Source organism: Phalaenopsis equestris, unplaced genomic scaffold (assembly GCF_001263595.1).
Source record: "Phalaenopsis equestris unplaced genomic scaffold, ASM126359v1 Scaffold000194, whole genome shotgun sequence".
Taxonomy (NCBI): Eukaryota; Viridiplantae; Streptophyta; class Magnoliopsida; order Asparagales; family Orchidaceae; genus Phalaenopsis; species Phalaenopsis equestris.
This window is the reverse complement of record NW_018164636.1, coordinates 167,530-192,333: the sequence shown is the minus strand read 5'-3', so window position 1 is coordinate 192,333 and position 24,804 is coordinate 167,530. Positions and strand designations below refer to the sequence as shown.

General features: G+C 36.4%; 1 protein-coding gene and 1 long non-coding RNA gene across 4 annotated transcripts; one reads left to right on the top strand and one right to left on the bottom strand.

Moving 5' to 3' along the window:
• Positions 1 to 11,985: 11,985 nt before the first annotated feature.
• LOC110022501 (HMG1/2-like protein) lies at positions 11,986 to 24,010 on the bottom strand. Of its 3 annotated transcripts, none has more exons than XM_020721470.1 (8): positions 23,910 to 24,010; positions 22,916 to 23,007; positions 22,401 to 22,520; positions 22,232 to 22,277; positions 22,077 to 22,121; positions 16,322 to 16,402; positions 16,145 to 16,231; positions 11,986 to 12,228 (listed from the first exon to the last, which is right to left on the bottom strand). In XM_020721470.1, exons 2-8 carry the CDS (start codon positions 22,987 to 22,989, stop codon positions 12,199 to 12,201), a joined length of 483 nt encoding a protein of 160 aa, XP_020577129.1. In that variant the 5' UTR covers positions 22,990 to 23,007; positions 23,910 to 24,010; the 3' UTR covers positions 11,986 to 12,198. The 3 variants fall into 3 exon arrangements, with proteins under 3 accessions (XP_020577129.1, XP_020577127.1, XP_020577128.1); XM_020721468.1 differs by having other exon boundaries at positions 12,008 to 12,228; positions 22,232 to 22,289; XM_020721469.1 differs by having other exon boundaries at positions 12,008 to 12,225; positions 22,232 to 22,289.
• LOC110022502 lies at positions 16,414 to 21,575 on the top strand. Its single transcript, XR_002293789.1, has 3 exons — positions 16,414 to 18,260; positions 18,302 to 18,999; positions 19,090 to 21,575. It is a non-coding gene; the product is annotated as an uncharacterized LOC110022502 (long non-coding RNA).
• Positions 24,011 to 24,804: the final 794 nt, after the last annotated feature.

Genomic DNA, 24,804 nt, shown 5'->3' with positions numbered 1-24,804 from the left:
TCTGAACCCAGGTTAATATAAACCCTATTAAATTCTTCGTATTAAATAGGGGAAATTGTCGACTTATGAATAAAATGGTTTCACAAAATTAAACAGATGTCATATAATCTTTAATTTATTTATTCGAGTCTTACCAGTAAGTAGTGTATTTACCCTTCGGGGAGATACATTGCTTACGGTTTTAGGCTCATTAATTTAAACTACTGGGGATATGAGATTGGTTCGGTCTCGTATTTTCAAAAATTTTAAATATTATTTTTTTCTAATATATATGTATTAAATTAAATTAAAATGGGTGTTAAGATATCCATCCTAGCAGCCGACGACTTAACAACTCCTCAATTTTTTAGTGTCGACACTGAGTTTGATCAACCGCACTGTTTCGATCACTTTCTTTAATTCTGATCGACCCATCCTGGCCCGATAGACTCATTTTTCAGACTCGATAGACTGCCCCGACCCGATCTCCCAATCTTTTGGGTTTGCTCGATCGCACAGGTTCGATCACCTACTTTGGGTCTGATCGACCATCCCGGTCCGATTGACTCATTCTTTTCAGGCTCTGCCCTTGGCAGTTCTCCCGATCTTTTGGATTTGATCATCTGCACTGGTTCAATCACCTGTTTTGGGTACGGTCGGTCGTCCTTACCCGATTGACTCAATTTTCAGGCTCGATCGGCTGCCCCTGCCCGATCATCCAACTTTTTGGGTTCGATCAACTGCATTGGTTTGATCACTAACTTTAGGTTCAATCAATTGTCCTAGATCGATCAACCCTTTCAGTTTGGTCGGCCACTATGGTTCGGTCGATCAATCACTTGTATGTTTTCTTGCATGTGTATGAAAATTTTTATTTTGATTTAATGTTTTTGATATTTCATTACATGTAAGAAAAATTTTTCCCTATGTGCTTTTCATCGAGCACCCCCCACTTGTGAAGTCTCTTTGAGTGCCCACACTTGTGAGCATCTTCCCCTTGTATGATGTTGTATGCACAGAGACAAACACTTGTATGCTTTGGGAGGAATTGGCTCTCTCATGAGCCATTCATCTCACTTTCTACAATGCTCCCTAGATGGTCATAGATATTTCACATTATGTCAAGCATGAGTCATGCTTCTTAGCCACTAAACTCGTGCGGGGTATAATGTGTGTCAGCCTAGTATGTTTGGCATTTGTATGTCATCTACTTGACATTTCAGCCTGTCATATCCTTGATTGTTCTTGTATGCATGTTGCATATATTGCATATTTGCATGTGTGCTCAGTGAGTGTCTCTCGGGTAAGGTGAAATCATTTTCATATGTATTAACATGATGCAAACTCACTCGTAGTCGATGTCTGCCTATCATGTGACACCCCAGGTCTCTCGGGGCAAGTGTAATTCCTTTTCATAGGTGGTTTGTTTTATCAGTACCTCTCGTTCATGTGTGTCACGCTGCATGTAATATCCTTGCTTTCGTTTGCATGATGTGTGCTTCGCCTTTAGGAGCCCGTTGTGATTGTTTTGTGTTTCGGTCAAACAATCACAATGTGGACATCTTACATGTTTGTATGCTTATCCATTCACGTTGATGCCCTATCCTGCACGTTAGGAGAGTGACCCATCTGTAGGCTGTGATACTCGAACGAGTATTGCCCGCGAGGATGCATCGGCGGGCAATGTGAGTTTATGTATCACGAGCAACAAACAATATGATTGTGCTAAAGATACATGGACTCCAAAGCATGTCAATTGATTGCTCTGAGTCTGCCATTAGCGATCCATTATTTTAAAATATAAAAAAACAACTATTTTTGTGACTATATGTATTATTCACCTATTTTAAAATTATATATATGCTAGGTAATATGTAAACCCACATCTTTTAAAACGTCGCCCATTTTGCTTGTAACGTATTTTAAATCCCTTGGATCTATAGAATGAAACTGGTGTGAAAACCCCAACAAAATCATATGGTAACTAAAGACTTTACCCTGAGCACTTAGATGCTACTTCGGACACTTTTCCTTGAATGGTGTGCTAGGTTAGGACTATGATGCTAGGTAGTATTTGTGACGCCTCTGGATATAGTTCTCTGCTTGCTTGTTTGTTATAGTCAAGCGTCACTTTTATGCTTTTGGTATGATTATATGAGCAGATTTTTTTATATGCATTGTAGTATATTAGGTTGATCTTTTGCAGAGAGTCATGTCATATATATGCACACACACACATAGGTACAATTAAAAAGGGGGAGAATGTAATGATTTATATGCCAACTTTTGCTTGCAGGTGCTGCTTAGCTCCCTCACCTAGCATGAGTCCGACAAATTGCATGTAGATAGCTTTTTGAGCTAACATATTTTTGTGCATGTCCTATGGAGAGTGTTTTTAGCTTTATTGTTGGACCTCTTCTTTTTTTAGGCAACTACGCCATCTGTATATTGAGTGTGAGTTCCACCTCTTGAGCTACACCTTGTAGGTCACATGACTAGAGCTTTCTACTTTTAACATTAGGGATACTGAGGTTCCCATGAACAACACAATTCATGGATTACTGACTGGGGATCTCTAGACGTGTTGGGTCGACTACTTTCACGACTAAGTGGACTTGTGGTCTAGTAGCTTGAGATGACGGGTCGGTGGTACCCTGACCCAGCTACCTTTACTTGTTTAAGATCACTCTACCCTTCCCATTATTGAGCCCCTTTGAGCCCTGCTACTCCTTTGACTTAGTCGATATCATATTGGCAACCCAATTACCGATGAATCGCTTCCTATTTGGGATACAATGATTCACCATCTGCTCTTATGGCATGGTCAGCTCGGATGTATATGAATATCTCTGTCAAGATGATTTTAGTTATTTTGTAGGTTCTAATGTTGTCGAGCCGCTACCCATTTGGGATGCGAGAGATTCACTCTCTGCCCGGTGGTTTAATGAGAGCTTTGAAGCAATGGGTTATTTCTCATACAAAATAACCATCATTTGATGATCTATTCTCCATGTTCATGATAATATAAATGAAACTCCTTTTATTGAGAGTATTCTTGGGTAATCTTCAGAATGTAAATAACCAAAGAAATATGTTCATTTGGGAGACTCTTGAACCCAGAACAAAAATGTTTCGTTTGATTCTCTGATTAGATGTGGCTTATGTGGGGATTATCTTCGTGGATGTTGTATTTCGAGATACTTCGATCTGATTATTTTTGGACGTATACTCTCGACTCATCACACGAGAATTACCCATATATAAGGTGGACGTATACTCTCGACCCATCACACGAGAATTACTCATATATAAGTCTAGCTTGTTTCTTTTTATTTGTTTGCCTATTTTTTATCGTATATCCTTCTTTTTTATTCCTCTCCCCTTCGAACAGTTGATATGACTTGGGAGGGAAATTTGTTCGAATAAAGGAATTATATGACGACATATAAATTGACAAGTTGGTGACTCTGAGTCTTAAAACAAAAAAAAAAAAAAAACAAGTGGATTGATGAAGGTGGTGTGACATGGAGGCAACCCATTAATGATGCTCAACTTACAATAGTGTCTTGACATCGGTGGATTAGTGTCAATCAAATGTCAATAGCTGATAAGCGAAGGTAGTCTTACGACAGTGAGGGCCATGAGATAGTGACCCAGTGAAGCTGATAGTGATCTTATGATGGCAACGACACCTATGATTTCGTCAAGGTGATAGTGGTCCAACAGCAACAGTCGTGGTCTAATGACGTTAGTCGAGTGAAAATGGTATTGTGGCAACACCTATGATTTCGAGGTCTTCTCCCTCTATTATCATCTTCTATTGTGTGCTCTTTACAGTATTTTCATTACTTTGGGTGCTTTTATTATATTTTTTAAATTTTTTGAGTGCTTCTATGGTTTTGTTGTTGTGTTAGTATCTGCTCAAGTGAAAGTATTTGATCCCTCTGGTTTCGTGGTCTTCTCTCACCGCTATCATCTTCAATTATGTGATTTTTATGACAAATTCATTCTTTCAGGTACTTCTATTGTTTCATGTTCATTATGATTTTTGTATGTCTTTGAAGATCAATGTATTGTTATGGATGTAGGGGCACTTCAGGTGCTTTTTTCTCTGTCAATTGCTATTTTTACTAGATATTAATATGTATATAATCGAAGTGGTTGGTTTGAACAATATGATAAGGAAATATGTTGGTGCTTCGAGAAATCTTGACCGAAACAGTTCAATTCCATTTCAAAAAGCTGGTTCAACTCTCTTTTTTCCAACTTTAACGGTTTGCTAAAAGGTTGCTTAAAATATTTATCTTGAAGTTGACTGAAATAGAATTTCAATTTTTCTATTGTTCAAGTATAAAAAACATGATTGAATCTAAATTACATAATTTATTTATTTTAATCTTTTATATTTTACAGAATATTTTTTCTATTTTTTTGTTACAGATTTGCTGTATTGCTGCATCAATTACATAAACATCAAATAATTTTTTTTTCATTTTTTAGTATTATCATTTTGATTCGACTTATACATTGATGAATGCATTAACTATAAAGAAAAAGAAGAAGAATCTATAATACGCCGTCAAGTATAACCTCAAAAAGGGTTTCAGGCTTCACTGACACCTAAATCGCATATAAATGACATCTAAGCAGAATGACGCCTTGAGGGTTTGCTTCAGGCATGTCGGTTGTTTATTTTCATTATTATTTTGAGCCTTTTATTTTCATCATTTTTTTTTGCCGGCTTCTCTTCTGTTAGTTTTTTTGCAGGTTCTGCACTCTATGATTTGCTTATTGCTGCTGTCTTGCTTTGGGCCGATGCTGCTTCAATTGGTAGCTGATTATGTTTTTCTTTTTTTGTTGGCCTTTATTTGGTTTATCTTGTTATTTTTCCTTTTTATTTTCTTTTCTTGTTTGAGTTGTATTCTTCTCTTATTTTGTAACTCACTTTTATCTTGTAATAATGCTGGAAGAGGCCCTCACATTTTTCCCAAAAAAATTTAAAAAAAAACAATTAAAAAAAAAGAAAAATAATGCCATTTTCCAACAAAGATGTAAGGGTAACAAAAACCTAGAACTTGCATTTTGATTAAGCTATCAGACAGAGGGGCTGTTTGACTGCAAGCTTGATTTAACTTGAATAGGAAATAAATCTGGATTTATCAAATTTAATTGATTTAATCCTCACCGCATTAACAAGCTACATTTAACAGTTTGGCTCGATTTATGCTCAAATTATACTAAATCCACAAATCCAGCATAAATCCTAATCGATATGTACCACCAAACAGCCCCTAAAAGACTGATTTCGACAGATTTAATGCATTTCTTTCATATTTTATACCAAACAGCCCCTAAAAGACTGATTTCGACAGATTCTCTAAATGAAAAAGGCTTATTTTAATGCATTTCTTTCATAATTTTATTTTTTTTATTTTAAATATAATTTTATTTTTAAAACACTAAAAACACCTAAAAATTATTTTTTAAGTATTTTAAATAATAAATAAAATATTATAACATATCAAATATATTTAACTTCAGGAAATAGAAAAAACAAAAAATAAAAAATTAATTAATTAATTAAAAGTGATCCCAGACAGCCCTTGAGCATCCCGAAAGCAACTTAATTTCGCGCTGTAAGTAGTTCAATGAATCAAAAGAATATTTCTTATCAGTACAAGGAATTACTACAAATAATGCACCGTCTCCCTATTCCATTAAATTTTATATTCAAGCTGGATTTTGTTTATGGGCATGTTAGGCAGAAATTTAAATAAAACAAACAAAGATTACAGAATCGCATTTCATTTCCCTCACCAAGCACACATCCAGCGAGCTATCTATCTAATATTGCCCGTCTAAATCCTCATTCTCCACTAATTCCTCCTAAATTCTGCTTTATTACATGCACGCAACTCTATTCTGCACAATTTCTGTCACCGTTACTTTTTCAACAATCAGATCCTCCATTTGACAAACTGTTACAATGACTTTCAATGACTCACAATTTATAGACTAAGGCAAGGGGCATACTTGTAATTCTATCAAAGCAATTAAAGAATTATGGAAGCTTCCAATTGGTGAATCGGGTCTACTTGTGCTATGCTCATTAGTTGTAAATAATGAGGAAAACTTGTAGGGAAGGTGGAAGGAAAGAAATTCAGTTTGTAGCGAGTGAGGAGAGAATCTTGGAGATCTTTTATCAAGGTGATTTGAGAGAGATTATGGCAAGATCAGAGCTCACTTCTCAATGTAAAAGCTATGTAAATCTTATTTATTATCTTAGTGGATTTGATGGTTGATTTCTCTCCCGTGGATGTCGGTCCTATAGACCAAACCACGTAATTTTCTTGTGTTCTTGTGTTGTATTTTTTTTCTCTGTTCTACTGTGCACTGTTCTGCATTTTTTTTCCCTATTGCCCAGCATTCAGCAGCCTAGTTTTTGGTTTTTTTAAGTGTTTGGCAGTCCAGTTCTTAGTTTTTTTCAGGTGTTCGGCAGTCCAGTTCTTAGTTTTTTTCAGGTGTTAGGCAATCCTGTTTTATCCAACAATTAGTGTCGTATGTGGGAATCCTAGCCACGACAGTGGGAATCCTAGCCAAATTCGACATTGAGAACTTCACTGGAAAGAACGATTTTGGCTTTTGAAGAGTCGAGATGAGAGCTTTGTTGGTGCAGCAAGGTGTCGCGGAAGCATTGCAAGGACCGACGGCATTGCCAGCCGAAATGCCCGAGAGGCAGAAGAACAACATCTTGGACCGAGCTCACAGCGTGATAATCTTAAGCTTGGGTGACAGCTTTGAGGGAAGTGTCGAGGGAGACGATGACCAAGATGTTAATTGTTATAATGACTTTCAATTAGCAAACTAAGACAATGGCATATTAGTAATCCTTATTTAACTGTTAAAGAAGAATGTAAGCTTCTAATCGGTGAACCGGGTCTACTTGTGCAAGGCTCATTAGTTATAAATAATGAGAAACACTTGTAGGGAAGATGTCAAGGAAAGAAAAATCAATCGTTGAAGAAACAGAACCGTCTAACACTTGAAGAAAAGCAAGAATTAAATTGTTGAACACCTGAAGAAAATCAAGAACTTGACTGCTAAATAGCTGAAAAAAACCAAGAACTAGACTATCGAATACCCTACTGGTCGAAGGACTGAATTGCAGAATAATACATGTAGGTCAAATACCTAGACTGTTGAATGTTGGGCAGACAGAAATAAAATGCATAACAATGCACAGAAGAACGGGGAAAAGAAAAGACAACACAAGAACACAAGTGAATTACGTGGTTTGGTCCATAGGACCTACATCCAAGGGAGAGAAATCAACCTTCAAATCCACTAAGGCAATAAATAAGATTTACATAGTTTTTACATTGAGAAATGAGCTCTCATCTTTTCACGATCTCTCTCTCAAATCACCTTGATACAAGATCTCCAAGATTCTCTCTTTACTCTCCACAAGTTATCATCTTCTTTTTCTTTCTCCAAGATTCTCTCTTTACTCTCCACAAGTTATCTTCTTTTTCTTACAAACTGATTTTATTTCTTTCCTTCCACCTTCCCTACAAGTGCTCCTCATTATTTATAACTAATGAGCCTTGCACAAGTAGACCCGGTTCACCAATTGGAAGCTTCCATAATTCTTTAACAGCTTTGATAGAATTACAAACTGTGAGTCATTGTAACAATTCTCCACATTGACTCTCAATTATAAAATCTTGAATAGAGATTCCCTCCACCTAGCCCCAAGGGGTCCTTAACCCTTGGTTGAGTTCACAAAGTCCAAACAGTACCTGAACTTAACTTGAGATAGAACATTTTTTAGCATGTCAGTTTCAGATTGAACAACATTAGAGAAGTTATCAATTACAGTTCTTCCGATTAGAGAATATAAGACATTTTTTCTAACTCTTTTCATGAATATAAGAGATACTTTAGTTACTCTGAAATAACAATTTTCCGCTTTGAAAGAACAGTCACTTGATTCCAACATACTTAAAGAAATCAGATTTCTTTTGAGTTCTGGTATGTACCTGACAGTTTACAGTATTCGTCGACTCCATCAAACATTCTTATCCTGATTGTCCCACTGCCAACAACCCTGCGCTTTGTTGTCTCCAAGCAGTACTGATCCACCGTTGACCAATTGGAGTGTCTCAAACCAATCCTTATGAGGAAACATATGGAATGAGCAGACTGGATCAAGAATCCACTCTGTGTTGATTCAGACTCAGTAATTACCAAATTATCAGCTGAATCGTAGTCATCAAATGCTAAATTTATTTCTCCTGATTCTTTAGGCTTTTCTTGAAATTTTTTCTTCCTATCTGGACAATTCTTCTTGAAGTGACCTTCCTTGTAGCAATGATAACACTTGTAAGGTCTCTTTGATGACTAATTTTCGCCCTTCTTTCTTGACATTGATCTGCTCTGACCACTTCTTGAATCTTTCTTCTCCGATGTTCCTTTAACGGTATGACTGTCTCTGTTGATTTTCTTGTTCATGTCATGTTTTCTTTGAAGTTATTTGGCTTTAATCAGCAATTGAACCTCTTCTAGAGAAATTGCTTGCACCCTTCCATAGAGCATCGTCCATAGAGCATCGCATATTTGAAGTGCTCGTAGCCCTTAGGAATGGAGTTTAGCAGTAGCAGTGTCTTGTCCTCATCATCCATATTGACGTCAATATTTTCAAGACCATCTATTATCTTGTTGAACTCATTGATTTTTTCTGAGAAGGATTTATCTTCATGCATTTTGAAAGAGCATAAACGTTGCTTAAAGAAGAGTCAATTAGCCAAAGATTTCATCATATACAGTAGTTCGAGTTTGACCCAAAGCGCTTGAGTCGTCATCTCCCTCGACACTTCCCTCAGAACTATCACCCAAGCTCAAAATTATCAAGTTGTGAGCCCTGTCCAGGATGATGTCCTTCTCTTTCTCGGGCATCTCGATCGGCAATGTCGACGGCCCTTGCAAAGCTTTTGCGACACCTTGTAGCACCAATAGAGCTCTCGTCTTGACTCTCCATAAGCCGAAATAATTATTTTCGTTGAATTACAGAATAATACATGCAGGCCGAAAGAATGAATTGCAGAATAATACCAGCAGGCCGAAGGACTAGCCTGCAGGTCGAATACCTTGACTGTCGAATGTTGGGCAACAGAGAGGTTTGAAACACGAGAATTACTTGGTTCACTCCATGGGACTACATCCACGGGAGGGAAATCAACCATCAAATCCACTAAGGCAATAAATAAGATTTACATAGCTTTTACTTTGAGAAATGAGCTCTCATCTTGTCATGATTTCTCTCTTAAATCACATTGATACAAAATCTCTAAGATTCTCTCTTCACTCTCAACAAGCTATCATCTTCTTTCTCTCACAAACTGATTTTATTTCCTTCCACCTTCCCTACAAGTGCTCCTCATTATTTATAACTAATGAGCCTTGCACAAGTAGACCTGGTTCACCAATTGGAAGCTTCCATAATTCTTTAATAGCTTTGATAGAATTACAAGTATGTCATTTTCCTTAGTCTAGTAATTACGAGTCATTGTAACAATTTTACATCGATATTTTCAAGATCATCAATAATCTTGGTTTTCTACAGGTGTTCGACAGTTCAGTTCTTGGTTTTCGTCAGGTGTTTGGCGGTTTTGTTTTCTTCAACAATTGGTATCGTCAGTGGGAATCCTAGTCACGACAATGGGAACCGCCAAATTCGTCTTCCAGAAATTCACCGAAAAGAATGATTTCGACCTGTGAAAAGTCAAGACGAGAGTTATATTGGTAAAGCAAGGTGTCGCAAAAGCTTTGCAAGGGCCGGCGGCATTGCCGCTGAGATGTCCGAGAAAGAGAAGAACGGCATCCTGAACAAGCCTCACAGCTTGATAATCTTTAGCTTGGGTGACAAAGTTTTGAGGGAAATGTCGAGGGAGACGACAGCTCAAGTGTTTTGGGCCAAACTCGAACTACTCTATATGACAAAATTTTTGGCGAATAGGCTCTTCTTGAAGAAACATCTGTACACTTTCAAGATGCATGAAGATACATCTGTCTCGGAGCAAATCGATGAGTTCAACAAGATTATTGATGATCTTGAAAATATCGATGCTAAGGTGGATGACGAGGATAAGGCATTGCTATTGTTAAGCTTCATTCCCAAGAGTTACAAGCACTTCAAAGATGTGATGCTCTATAAAAGGGTGCAAAAAATTTCTCTAGAAGAGGTTCAGTCGCTGATTAGAGTCAAAGAACTTCAAAAAAAACATGACATAAATGAGGAAATCAGTAGAGATGGATTTGTAGTGAGAGGAAAATCGGACAAGAAATATTCAAGAAACGATCAGAAGAGATCAAGATCGAGGCAAGGAAAGAAGAGGGAAAATCAGTTATCAAATGAACATTTCAAATGTTACTATTACTACAAGGAAGGTCACTTCAAGAAGAACTGTCCTGACAAGAAGAAAAAATATCAAGAAAAGTCAAAAGAATCGGGAGAAGCAAGTGTAACATCTGATAACTACTGTGTTTTGGTAATTATCGAGTCTGAATCAAGCAACAAAGAGTGGATTATTGATTCAGATTGCTCCTTCCATATGTGTCCTCATAAAGATTGATTTGAGACACTCCAACTGGTCAACGGTGGATCAATACTACTTTGAGACAACAGCTCGCAGGGTTGTTGGCAGTGGGACAATCAAGATAAAGATGTTTGATGGAGTTGAACGAATACTGCAAAATGTTAGGTACATACCAGAACTCAAAAAGGAATCTGATTTCTTTAGGTATGTTGGAATTAAGTGGCAATTCTTTCAAGGCGGAAAATGATTGTATTAGAGTAATAAAGATTCTCTTATAATCATGAAAGGAGTCAGAAAAAATGGTATATATTCTCTAATCGGAAGAAAAGTCATTGGTAACTTCTTTAACGTTGTTCAATCTGAAACTTACATGCTCAAAAAGGTTCTACTACAACCTTCAATCTGAAACTTACATGCTCAAAAAGGTTCTACCTACAACCAAGTTCAAATACCGTATGAACTTAGTGAACTCAACCAAGGGCTAAGGACCCCTACGGGCAAGGTGGAGGGAATCTCTATTCAAAATTTTGTATTTGAAAGTCAACGTGGAAAATTGTTACAATGACTCGCAATTACTAGACTAAGGCATGGGTCATACTTATAATTCTATCAAATTTGTTAAAGAATTAAGGAAGCTTCCAATTGGTGAATCGGGTTAGAGATTTAGTTATAATGAGGAACACTTGTAGGGAATGTGGAAGGAAAGAAAATCAGGTTGTGAGAGAAAGAAGAGGATAACTTGTGGAGAGTGAGAAGAGAATCTTGGAGATCTTGTATAAAGGTGATTTAAGAGAGAGATCATGGCAAGATGAGAGCTCATTTGTTAATGTAAAAGCTAAGTAAATCTTCTTTATTGCCTTAGTGGATTTGATGATTTCCCTCCTGTGGATGTAAGTCCTATGGATCAAATCATGTAATTCTCTTGTGTTCTTGTGTTGTATTTTCTATTCCCTGTGCATTGTTCTGTGTTTTTTTTCCCTGTTGCCTAGCATTCGGCAGTCCAGATATTCGACCTGCAGGGTAACCCTTTGGCCTGCAGGTATTATTCTGCAATTCAGTCCTTCGATCAGTAGGGTATTCGGCAGTCCAGTTCTTGATTTTCTTCAGGTGTTCGCAGTCCAGTTCTTGGTTTTCTTCAGGTGTTCGGCAGTCCAGTTCTTAGTTTTCTTCAGGTATTAGGCAGTCTTGTTTCCTCAACACAAACAAAATGAAAATTTTATAACATTTAGCATTCCATCTGTCCTGATAATCTCTTCACCTCCAATTCTTCATGAATCTCTTTATTTCATATTTCATATTCGCCTCCCCATAAACAAAGATTACTAGACTGAACGCAGCAGACAGTCAATAATTTCATGATTGCCTTATTTCCGCACCATAAAATATCAATTTATAAAGATGGAACAGAATGTAAAGAAAAGGGAAATGATAAGAATCTTAAGCAGAACCCACTTTAGAAATGCCAGCAGAGGGAGCATGCGATGAACAATAATACAGTTACATAGGATAAGGGTATCAACAGCTATAAAAACTGAAACATTAGCATCTCAGAAGCTAACTTTTGCAGCTAACATACATACCATAATACAGAATGCAGGCTCTATGCTATGGATTAAAGAAACATTTAGTCATCATCTTCCTCATCCTCCTCCTCCTACAAATATCCATCCATCATCAATATCAGTTTATATATATATATATATATATATATATAAGCACAAAGAAAACCTATTATTTTAAGGATGAATCTAGCAAACTAAAGAGAGGGATAACAAGAGAATGCGTAATGTGATACATACTTTTCTAGATGGGATCGAGCTTGACTTTATATAACAGTAGAATTCGCAGGAGGATAGTCATGACGTAGTTCAATAATTGCAACACTCAAGCAAGCCTTGTTTATTAAATCATAATAATTAAAGCTCATTTTTCATCTGATATTTTTCTAAGACAGCAATGAATTTAGATGTAATCCAAAAGAATTTAGTTTTTAGCAAAAGATTTTAATATTTTTTCTAAGACAGCAATGAATTTAGATGTAATGCAAAATAATTTAGTTCTTAGCAAAAGATTTAGAAGTTACTCATGCCTACAATACTGTGGTGACAAATATTAATTAAAAATTTCATCTAAGCCATATATATATAAAAGATTATCAACATCCCAAAATTTTTGTAACCTGTAGTAAGAAACAATCAGTGATATTAAATAGTGTTGAAGTTGAATAGATTTTAAGAGGCACTTGACATTTGGTCAAGGGAAAAATTCTTCAATAATCAGGATGTTATCTACAAGTATTAGCAAAAATTCAATCCATCGTGACAAGACTAAACACATTATGATAGATCAACATTTCATCCCAAGAAAATGGAAAACAAACTAGACCTAACTAAATTATGTTCTAACAAATCTTCAAACTGTAAATATCCCAATCACAAGACATTACTTAGAATGAGATTTGATAATCTAATCAACAGATCAGGCAAGATAAACATGTACATCCCGGCTTTATTATTTATAATAACGGTTGAAATATTCCTAAATGTGTGGCCAACACTTCTCCATCTATGACGATGCAACAATCATGAATGGTAACTTTCCATCTGTAGTAATCTAGCAATTGTGGAAACCAATTTTCAATTTTTATTGAGGTTATGTTTGGATTCCATAATAAAAATTGTCTTTCATAGTTGTTTCATTCTAGACAATCGTTTCTTTAGAAATTTATGTACAACTTGTTGAGTGTGGAGCCCAGTAATAAAAGATTATCAACATCCCAAAATTTTTGTAACCTGTAGTAAGAAACAATCAGTGATATTAAATAGTGTTGAAGTTGAATAGATTTTAAGAGGCACTTGACATTTGGTCAAGGGAAAAATTCTTCAATAATCAGGATGTTATCTACAAGTATTAGCAAAAATTCAATCCATCGTGACAAGACTAAACACATTATGATAGATCAACATTTCATCCCAAGAAAATGGAAAACAAACTAGACCTAACTAAATTATGTTCTAACAAATCTTCAAACTGTAAATATCCCAATCACAAGACATTACTTAGAATGAGATTTGATAATCTAATCAACAGATCAGGCAAGATAAACATGTACATCCCGGCTTTATTATTTATAATAACGGTTGAAATATTCCTAAATGTGTGGCCAACACTTCTCCATCTATGACGATGCAACAATCATGAATGGTAACTTTCCATCTGTAGTAATCTAGCAATTGTGGAAACCAATTTTCAATTTTTATTGAGGTTATGTTTGGATTCCATAATAAAAATTGTCTTTCATAGTTGTTTCATTCTAGATAATTGTTTATTTAGAAATTTATGTACAACTCCCAATCATCTTTTTCACATCAAACAAGAAAAAAAAAATTTGGTCATAAAATCTCCCATTTTTAATTCTCTCTTCTCATTCTAAATATTTCATGAATAGCAAAGAGGTCATGCGGCATTCACAACCAAAGTTGCAAACAAGAACAAGGCTCTCAATCTCACTATAGTCCTTCAACCTGTAAGACGAAAAAAATTAATCAAATAAAGCCGAGTCCAGATGATGAATAACCTCATATACACAAGCCAGTGGAGTTCAGGATTTTATAGATAATATATGGTATGATAGCCTTGACCCTACGGCACATTGTAGGACCTGCAAAATTATTGATACATTGGAAGAGCTGGATCGAATTCCAGAGAATTTTTAGAATCTTGCATTTTATTACTTTACAATTCATTTCATTTAGGAGTAGAACAAGAGGGAGGCATTTGCCTACTGATAGGAATATCAAGTGGTCAAGTAGGAGATAGAATAAAAGTTGTATTCGAGTGTTCTAATTAGTTTTACTCCAATTATACTTGTGTTAGCCCAATTACGCTTGTGTTTATTATGTTTATGTTTATGATAGGATGCTTAATAAGCAGTGCATGGGGAATTCTTTTGTGTTATGATCTATAAGTTTTAGTCTAAATTATGTGACGCACTGCAATTGGAGAATGTTGGCTGGACACAGATTCATAATATATTTAAGAAATCACAATTTTCTTTGTTGATTTGCTCGGCACTTCTCATGAATTACATGATACATAAATAATTCCTACTCGAGAATTGATAGCCATCACCATATAAATCATTGTTCAGAATGAGCCCATAAGATTCATCCGGGAATATCATACACACTAGAAACAATTATTAAGATATTTCTCCACGGGTCTAGGAGAAAAAGTTCATAAAGAAATGAATATTCTACCTCTAATTAACAGCTATTTTTGTCAAACCCTATCAAAGATATTTGATGATGAGAACAGCACAATTATACTTCAAGGATTACATAGGGACTATTGATGCCACGTGTTGATAATTGCATTTATATCAAGGATTAAGCAGCAAATATTGGATGTCATGAGTAGCACACAAAAAATGTTAGGTGTGTTCATGATTTTAACAAATGTTTCACATTTTCTATGCCAACGTACATAAGTTCAACACATGATAACCATCAAGCGTAAAAACCACTCCTTGTTAAAACCTGAACTTTTCCAATACTTGCCACAAGAGTATAAAGAACACTACCAGTCACTAAAACCCTAGCTTAAAGAAAAAGGATCAGTTTCAAGTTGAAATAAAGTGATACTGTCAAGCACACAAAATCATATAGCATATCAAACACAGTCAAATTTTATTCTCAATGATCTGTAAATTTTTAATAATTTGATTTTATCACACGAAATAACTGGGTTTTCAAATTCATTTAAAATCTTCTTTGTTTGTTTTATAAAGAAGAAACCTTTTGACAACACACAAATATCCCTACAATTTAATCTAAAGAATAATCAATCGAAACCCAAAAGCACAAAATTAATCGAAAATTTATGAAAATGCCTGTTATTTAGTCACTTTTTTAGGTAACTTCTACACTAAAAGATGAAAAATATTACAAGTTCAAGCAAGGCAAAGAGCACTTGCAAGAAAGATAACAAACATAAAAAATGTTAAAATTATTCAATGCCGCCTTTTATCAATTTACTTCCCTTCAAAAATTATATTTCATTTATTTGGATACCCTTTAATGTTTACATAAGTGTATAATCCAACACATCCTTAACCATAACCATCCCATCTATTTTTCATACAGTATGTAGCCAATTCATGACAGAATAAGGGGGGAAAAACATCAAAACAATTTAAATTTAAAAAACACTTGAGACTTTGTATCAATGGTACAGTTTGAAAACTTCAAAAAAATTAAAAATTAAAAAAAAAGGACAAATCAAAAAAAGCACATTAAATTATGAAAACTTCAAAAAAATTAAAAATTAAAAAAAAAGCACATTAAATTGCGCCAAAAGTTCATAGTAAAAGTGACAAGAAGAAGAAAAAATGAATGTTGTCACAATGGGAATGTGATCAACTTGGTGATGCTGAATTTTTTTTTTATTTCTTATAATGAAAGATATAAAAAATAATAATAACTGCATCAATAGGAACTCAATAAGGCCTTCTCATAACAGAGATGGTCCAAGTCCAATGAGAAAAGTATTAGTATGAAACAAATGCCTACCTCTCCGCTTTCTTCATCATCATCTTCATCATGGACTTCAGACTTAGATCTATCAGACTCCTCATCACCTTCATCAGCATTGCTTTCCTACAAAGATAAGAAACATTAAATGGGAAGCCAAACAATGATGAGAAGAAAATATTTAGATTCAAGAAATGGAAAATAATTAACTATCACCTGCTTCTTGTTGTATGCTGACATTTGCTTTTCATACTCACTTTTCCTTTTTGCAGCTTTGTCTTCATAGGGAGCTTTTTCCTGAGCAAAATATAAAAAGTTGCTTATGGTAAAAAAAATAATATCATAAAAGTGAATAGAGATTTTTCTATGTTTTGATAATACCGGGGAGGAGCAAAAGCAAAGAATAAAAAGAAAGCAACATGTCGATTGCATAATGGCAAACCGCTATAAAATCCAAACCTAAGTGATGCAATATGATTTAGGGTTTAGCTATGGATACAGATCATACAAAGGAAATTAGGATTTGTATCTCAAAGGCCAATAAATAAAGAAAAAAATATACTTTCTTGGAGTAAACTAGCAAAAACTAAAATTATATTGGGAATTAAGTGAGATATAATACAAATAATTGCAAGAAATAAAATTTAAAAAAAAATAATAATGCACAAAACACTCCAAAAATTACACATAGATCACCCCATTAATAGCATACATCATTTTACCATCAATGCCGTTTTCAATATGAAAACAATAATAAAGTTTTACAATCCTAATCTCTCAATCTTATTACCATTATAATGATTGAGTTTAAATAAAGCATTTCTTCGCCAGGCACTAATTATGCTACTTTTCAATCTGATTTGAAAAAAAAAGAAAAAAATCCTGAAAATCTTAAATTTCACATTTAATTCCATCACAAATACACTAAAATTAGTAGTTAAAAGAGAACTCATAAGAGTAAACCTCATACTATCCAGCAACAATCCTCGTGTAATTGCCGGTGTTTCAACAATATATCCATAACACAAAATATGTCGATGCATAAAATGAGAGCAAAACAGATACAGAGAGAATTATCAAAGTAGCATCATAATACTTTTGCTTACACCCTTACCGAAGCCATACATCAGAAATCCTATATTATAACAGGTCAAAAAGAAATGCAAATAAGATGTAAATGTAAATGAAATAGAGACCACTCCCCTGTCCACTAATGTCGCAGCAGGTATATGGAGAAAGTGGAGCATTTGCACAGAGACAGTTAGTACTCCCCCGCAAGCCGTTGTTCGTGAGGACGAACCATTAGCTTGGATCTAAGAGAGATAAATTTGTTCTTCGGTAGACCATTTGTAAGAATATCAGCTTGTTAGTCCAGGGAATTGAGGTATTTGAGCTGAATTTGTCCCTCGTCAATGTGTTATCGGATAAACTGATAGTCTATCTCGATATGTTTGGTTCTGGCAATGGACATAGCAGAGATGTTATCGCAATATATTGGAGTAGGTGTGGAAGGTTGTAGTCCAAATTCAACCAATAGTCTTCGCAACCATATGGCATCTGTGGTTGCCAAAGCAAGGGCTCTATATTCTGCCTCTATGAAAGAGTGGGCCACAGTCGTTTGTTTTATTATTGTCCAGGAAATGGGTGTCACCCAGGCATGTGCAGAAGCCCGTTGTAGATTTTCTTGTCATGGCGTCACTTGCCCAATCGGCATCAACATAGGTGTGAAGTTGAAGGTTCCCTAGGGATAGGTGTAGGCCAAAATATTTATGTGCCTTTAAGATAATTAAGGAGGCGAGTCAACAAGTTGAAGAGGTGATCGGTCATGAAGTGCATATTTTGACACAATTGGTTGACCGCAAATAAAATATATGGCCTTATTATTGTAAGATACCGAAGAGATTTGCTAAGTTGACGATATAAAGTGGGATTGTGAAAGGGTTTTTACTTGGTGCGGGTGGCCTCGATTGCTTGAGATGTAAGGGAGTATTAACTGAGCTTTATTTTATCATGTCGGCAGTGAAAAGAATCAAAGATATGTATTGGGATTGTGAGAGAACTCAAGAGGTGGGAGTTCGGTTGGCCAATATACCCATAAAGCATGAGGTTGGCCCAAGATGTTTAAGTTGGAATTTGGAAATAAGTTACTCCATAGGTTGACATATGATTGGAATTTGGAAATAAGTTACTCCATAGGTTGACAAATGATCTCTGTTTGATTACCTGTTATAAGCATGTCATGGACATAAACCAGCACATAGATGGTTGTAGTGCTTCGACGGTAAAGAAGCAAGGACGAATCGGCTTTACTCATAGCGAATCCCCGTTCACTGAAGAATGTAGAGAGCAGAAGGAACCATTGTCTCAGGGCCTGTTTGAGGCCATAGAGAGCTTTCTGAGAAAGGCTGAAAGCTGGGGAGGAATAAAGCTGGGAGGTTAACTCATGTCAATTGTTTTGGAAAGATTGTCATGCAGAAATGCATTGGATACATCAAATTGAAGTACCTCCCAATTGTGATGTAAAGCAATTGTCAGTAGGAAACAAATCGTAGCTTTTTAGCCACCGGGCTGAAGGTTTCGTTGTAGTTGATACTGAACTCTTGATTATACCCTTGATCAACTAGCCTCACCTTGTCACGAACCATTGTTCCATCAGAGTGTAATTTGATTGTGCAATTCCAGTCGGAGCATAGTATGGTTTTGTCGGTAGGAGTTAGAACAAGCTTCCAAGTGTCTTGCTTCTGAAATGCATCAAATTTCTTTGCCATAGCATGGCGCCAATGGGAGCACTTGGTTGTTTGACTGTATAGGATCAAGAGTTGAAACCACCTGATGAGAGAGATTGAGTTTATGAACTGGCTTAAGGTGTCTTGTGAGCGAGCGGGATGAGGGAGGTACTTATGAACTGGCTTAAGGTGTCTTGTGAGCGAGCGGGTTATTATGGGATGAGGGAGGACCAGCTCTGATTGGGAATGTGGAGGGAGGTACCGGTTGGGACAAGCTGTTAGCTGGTGGAGAAATGTTGGGAGTAGGTGTTGGTAAGTTGATTATTGTATTGGATGTTCGAAATGGAATGTTTGTAGATGTTAGAAGTAGTGGATTAGGAGTGACTGTCGAAAGAGGAGATAGAGTCTGTAGAAGAAATGAAGTCTTACCGAGAAACGTTCGTTTATTAAATGTAATATGGAGAGAAATGATAATTTTCTTGGTGGATGGGTTGTAACGCTGATATCCTGTATGGGTGGATGAGTAACCAATGAAGATGCACGGTATGGAGCGAGGTGCTAGCTTATGAGGTGATTGAGGCTTGGACCAAAGGGTATGTGTTGGTAAGGGGAAATATGATCGATGACATTCATGGGCATTTTGTTGATGAGGTAGGCGGCGGTAAAAAGAGCATCAACCCAAAATGTAAAAGGCAGATGAGAGCACAAGCAGTCTCAATAATGTGTCTATGTTTATATTCTACCATCCCCATTTTGTTATGAGGTATGTGGTCAGAAAAATTGATGAATCGTTCCATTTTGTTGGTGAGGTAGGCATCATGTAAGGCACAGCTGGTGTATTCACCCCCACCATCAGTTCGCAGGATTTTAACTTTTATGTTAAATTGTGTTTGCAGCATTGTCATATGATGTTGAACTCTTAAGTGTAGCTTAACATTTTATAGTCAAAGAATATATCCAACAGAAATGAGATTCATCATCAACAAAAGAGATAATATTGATAACCATAAATGGTAGTAATTGGGGAAGTCCCGTACATCGGAATGACGTTCTGACTTCTTGTATTTGTACAGTAAACTAGAACCAAACGGCTTTTTGTGTGACTTTGTAAGTCGGCATGTATTACATATGGTTAAAGAAGGAAAAATATGGAAATGTTGTGTTTTATAGATGGTGTTGACGATGGCTAGATGTGGATGTCCCAAGTGTTTGTGCCAAAGATCGGAAGTGGCTAATTTTTGGAGAGTGACGGAAAGAGCTGGAATGAAGTAAAGTTCATGGAAGCTAGGGCCTTGGAGTAGAACTCAATTAGTATGTGGATCAGTGATAGAAAAATCAGAGGGGTTAAAAGAGACAATGACTTTGTTATCTTTCATTAATTTATGGATTGAAAGGAGGTTATGAGATAAGTAAGGTGAGTAGAAGCTTACAGTGTGGAGTGGAAAGGAGGTCGTCACCCGTATGTTCAACCATTGCCCATGACTATGTACTCGCTTGTAGTGAGTGGTTTCAGCTCCTGAAGTTAGTTGATGTCGGAAGTCAAATGTGCAGTAGCACCAGAATCTAATACCCAATCTTGAGCATGTGTTATGAGAGCTTGAGGCAACTGAGGTGTTATGTAATCAAGATTTTGTGCTCGAAAGTTGAAACAGAGTGTCCGACTTTATGACAAATTTGGCATGCATTAGTCGGTCGAGGTGTAGAGTAGCGTCCTCTCCCACCTCCACTTGAGTTGCGGTTGCGGCCCCTATAGTTGAAGTTGGATCGGTTCTTCGAAGCAAATAGTGCAATGTTTGGATCAATTGGAGTGATGAGTTTAGCATCTTCTGTAGCGAAGTTTGCCCCGTCGTTGCACAATAGTGAGTAGAAATCGTTCAAGTGAATGGGTTGGAGATGGTAGTCCATTTAGGGTATATAGGATAACATCCTTTGGATCAATGTGAGCTCTAGCCGCCAAGGCATTATCTACTGTAGTTTTTATTTCTGAGAGGTTTTGCGCCATTGTATTGGATTTCATGTTTATGTGATGATGTTTATTCTTCAACTGATTACCTTAGAGCGGTTTGTAGGTTGGAGGCATCATTCGAGAGTATGTCATATCTCAGTCATTGTGCGGAGTTGGAGGGTAGGATCAACGCTGAAATTGTGGACAACAGGGCTATGGAGAGATTTTGATCGTTGTATGTCCATGTTGTGAACTGGGATTTGGGGCATTAGGATTGTTCGGTTAAGCAATGGATTGCAGTGGACACGGATGACAGCCATCCAGAAAGCCAAGGAATTTGTTAGTAGTGATAATCCACAATATCTGGGCACGCAATATGGGATAGTTGTCGGATGTTAGTTGGTTTTGAGCTAGAAGCTTGATGTGGGAGAGTAGAAATGTCGAGGGTGATCCATTGATGGCTAGACGTGGGGAAGAGAATGGATTGGAGGTCACCAAGTCTTCCATGAATTGAACTCACAGGGGGGCAAATCAAATGTACCTTGCGCAAATGGGGTCGAAGAACCCTAGTGAACTGTAGTAGAGGCCACATAGGAGGATATGGTTAAGGAGTGAGAGGCTTCCCTGGTATTTGTGGCGAGATCGTCCCTTTGTAGGCCAGACGCCTGCTCTAATACCATTAGAACAAAACAGATGCAGATAGAATTATCAAAGTAACATTATAAAACTTTTGCTTACACCCTTACTGAAACCATACATCTGAAATCCTATATTTTAACAGGTAAAAATGAAATGTTAATGAAATGACTGAAACCATACATCTGAAATCCTATATTTTAACATATAAAAATGAAATGTTAATGAAATATTAATGAAATGTTAATGAAATATTAATGAAATGTAAATGTAAATGAAATAGAGAGCACCCCTATCCACTGTTGTCGCAGCAGGTATATGGAGAACGTGGAGCATTTGTACGAAGACTGTTATTATAAACATCCATGAGATCATTGCTACAAGGATGCAGAGTTGAATAAAGGATCCGCAACTACGATGATTATAGTCCCAAAGAAAAATAGAAATTGAGATGTAGCTATGGTCCAATGCCACTTTGCACGGCAATAACTTGACTTGCTCATAACACAACAGGCTCAAATTAAAAGTATTATTCTAGTTTAAGAGCATGCGTAAGATCGATGGGACCCTTAAACATTTTAAAAAAAAAAAGTTCATCATATTTGCAGCAGTTGTCATCAAGCAATTCAGCACTCATAATTATTCAAAAGATAGATATACATACAGCACGAGTCAATGATTTCCATTTTTCTCCTCCAGCTTTACCAACCTTCAGATTAATAGAGAATGTTAGAGCAAATGAAAAAAATAATAAAAAATATAATGACTGAACATTAAAAACATTTATCATGGCTTATTTTAGCATGAATCATTTCTTACAACTGATACAGCTTTGACACTAGGATGTTCTCGCTTATATATCTCCCTGAACTCTTCCCTGAAATATTCTCATGCAAACCATGCATTGGATAATTAAACTATCCAGCAAAAATAACTGAGATGTAGTCACATAAATAAATATGAAAAAATACAGAAAAAATTTACTAACAGGAAAACAAAGAAAGCGCTGGGCGGCCTCTTTGGCTTGTTAGGGTCCTTTTTTGGCTTCTTATCCTTTTTGGGCTTTCTACTCTTCTCAGCCTTTGTAGCAGTTTTGCGTTTGCCAAGCCTTGTGAATTAAAAACAGTGCATGCAATCAAATTATATGCACAGCTTAGTCAAACTTTTGCTCCAAAAAGGAAATAATAGAAAAATTTATCATCGTAAGTGCTTTAAACAACACAGTAATTCCAAATGGTAAAATAAAGCCATAAATGATGTCCCTGATAACAATAATTGTATTGTTCTTTCAGAGGATTTTCAAGTCCTATGTCCCATGACAAGCTGTTCTGGTGATAGCTTATGATTAGGCTCACAATTCCGGCGTTTTCTAATAACACAAGTATTGAGAGGTTATGGATTCTCCCATGCTGAAAAGATATTGTTAACAATGAAGAATTCAAACTAATAAAAGAACAAGTTGAGATCTGCCAACAATAGGAAAGAGTAAAGCATGAGATAAACCTGACATCAGATGGCTTTAGTACTTCTGGAGTTTCCTTCTTGGTTGTGGCCCTCCCCCCCTTCCCTCCCTTCATCCTAGATTAGAGAGCTCCCTGCAATAACAGTATTAAATTTGTATATCTAGCATAATGAAGAAAAGAAGCATTAAGACAGAGAAAGCATAGAAAAACAAATGTTGAGGAAATACCACCTAAAGATCCATTAAAAAAGTGAAAAAAATGTCCATCCAAAGATGCGCAAAACATGTAAAAAAATGTGGCTATATGCAAAACTGGATTCTATAGAAGGGACTCAGAAATTAAGGTTATCGACGGATAAGGAATCCGACGTAGAGTAAGATTAAACTATGATGGAAAAGAGAGAGAGAGAGAGAGAGAGAAAATCAGTTCAGAAAACTAGAGAGATGCTCAAAACATACAATGAAGAAACCCTGCTGCGAAATACAAATGTTCTGCAAGGCAGAAAACTAATTAAAACCTATCAGTAAAATACAAATGTTCTGCAGAACAATCGTGTCAACATCATTAGGTGAAATACATCAAACTTCTTTCTCAAAAAGGTACTGAATCAAAAATTTTATATCAGAGATCAAGGAAGTAGAAAGCGCGGTTCAAACCAAAGTCCGCGGTATGGTCTTTCATGATAAGAACGTCTGTGCAACAAAGTAAAAAAAAAAAAAAAGAAAACAAGATATTCCCAATCATAGCCAATAAAAAATATAAACCCAAAGGACAAAGTCAAACTCCATGAACTTTTAGGCATAAGTGCAGAAGCATAGTTAACTAGAACAAGATAAAAACACAATAAAGGATAAAAAGCGGTATTAAATCAGATCAGATGCATCGAACAATCACTTGGGTTTTAAGTGCAACACTTCAAACCAATCGAAATCATCAAATAACCAGATCTGAAATAAAGTATGAAACTAAAAAATCGGACAATGGATCAAGAAATTTACACAAAAAGAAAAAAGAGCGGATGGAGATTCGCTGACCTCAGAAGCAGGCAATGACCGGAACCACTCCACCAGCACGCGATACCGCACTGTGAAGAGCAACACAAGGAGCAGAAAACAGCAAGAAGGCGAGGAAAGCCAGCTAGTAGACGACAGGCAGGTCCGTAGAGCAACCGGCACAACCGGTAGATACGTGAGTCATTTGGTTCCTTTGTTTGAAGCCCAAAAGAAACGGAACTCGGGCACGGTCATTCCCGGTTGCCCACTGCGCCCGAGTCAAAATTGGGGCCCATAGACTCTCAGATATTTTTTGGAGTCTTCGGAAGGACACGTGCCGCATCTAGGGCCCTTCGATAGCGACCAGACCACTGTAATTTAGCCATGTGATTCATCTGGGTTTGTAGCTTGATGTAGGTTCTGGTATAGTTTCTCTGGTTAGATGCTTGATGCTTCGTCTCTACTCTTACCTGCATATATTTGAGGGAAATTAACTAATTCTAAGAAATCTAAATATATTATGTACATCACAAATGTATCTACATGAATCTCGAGGAGATCCAACAAACTATAAGACAAAAAAATATAGTTAAGGAGGGTCAACTGGAGAAAGACCAAAAGATTCACTCACTTGATCAGATACAACGTCTCTGAAGCAAGGCTAGAAGTCGATCGAATGTAGGTCATCCGAAAGAAGGACAGGCTGATCAAGTCGAGCATAAATATTGGCCTATCTCTCGCCACAACCTGACTGAAGGGAAGAGTTTAGTCATCTCACGAATGCCCCTAAAATTACTCATCATGTCACAATAATTGACAATAATATAACCAACAAGTTTCTTGAAGGACCGCGTCGTCAATAAATGAGATATTTGTCAGATTACGGTGATTCATTTTCTATCTAGCAATATAGTCTTATTATGTCAATAGGAGCTCC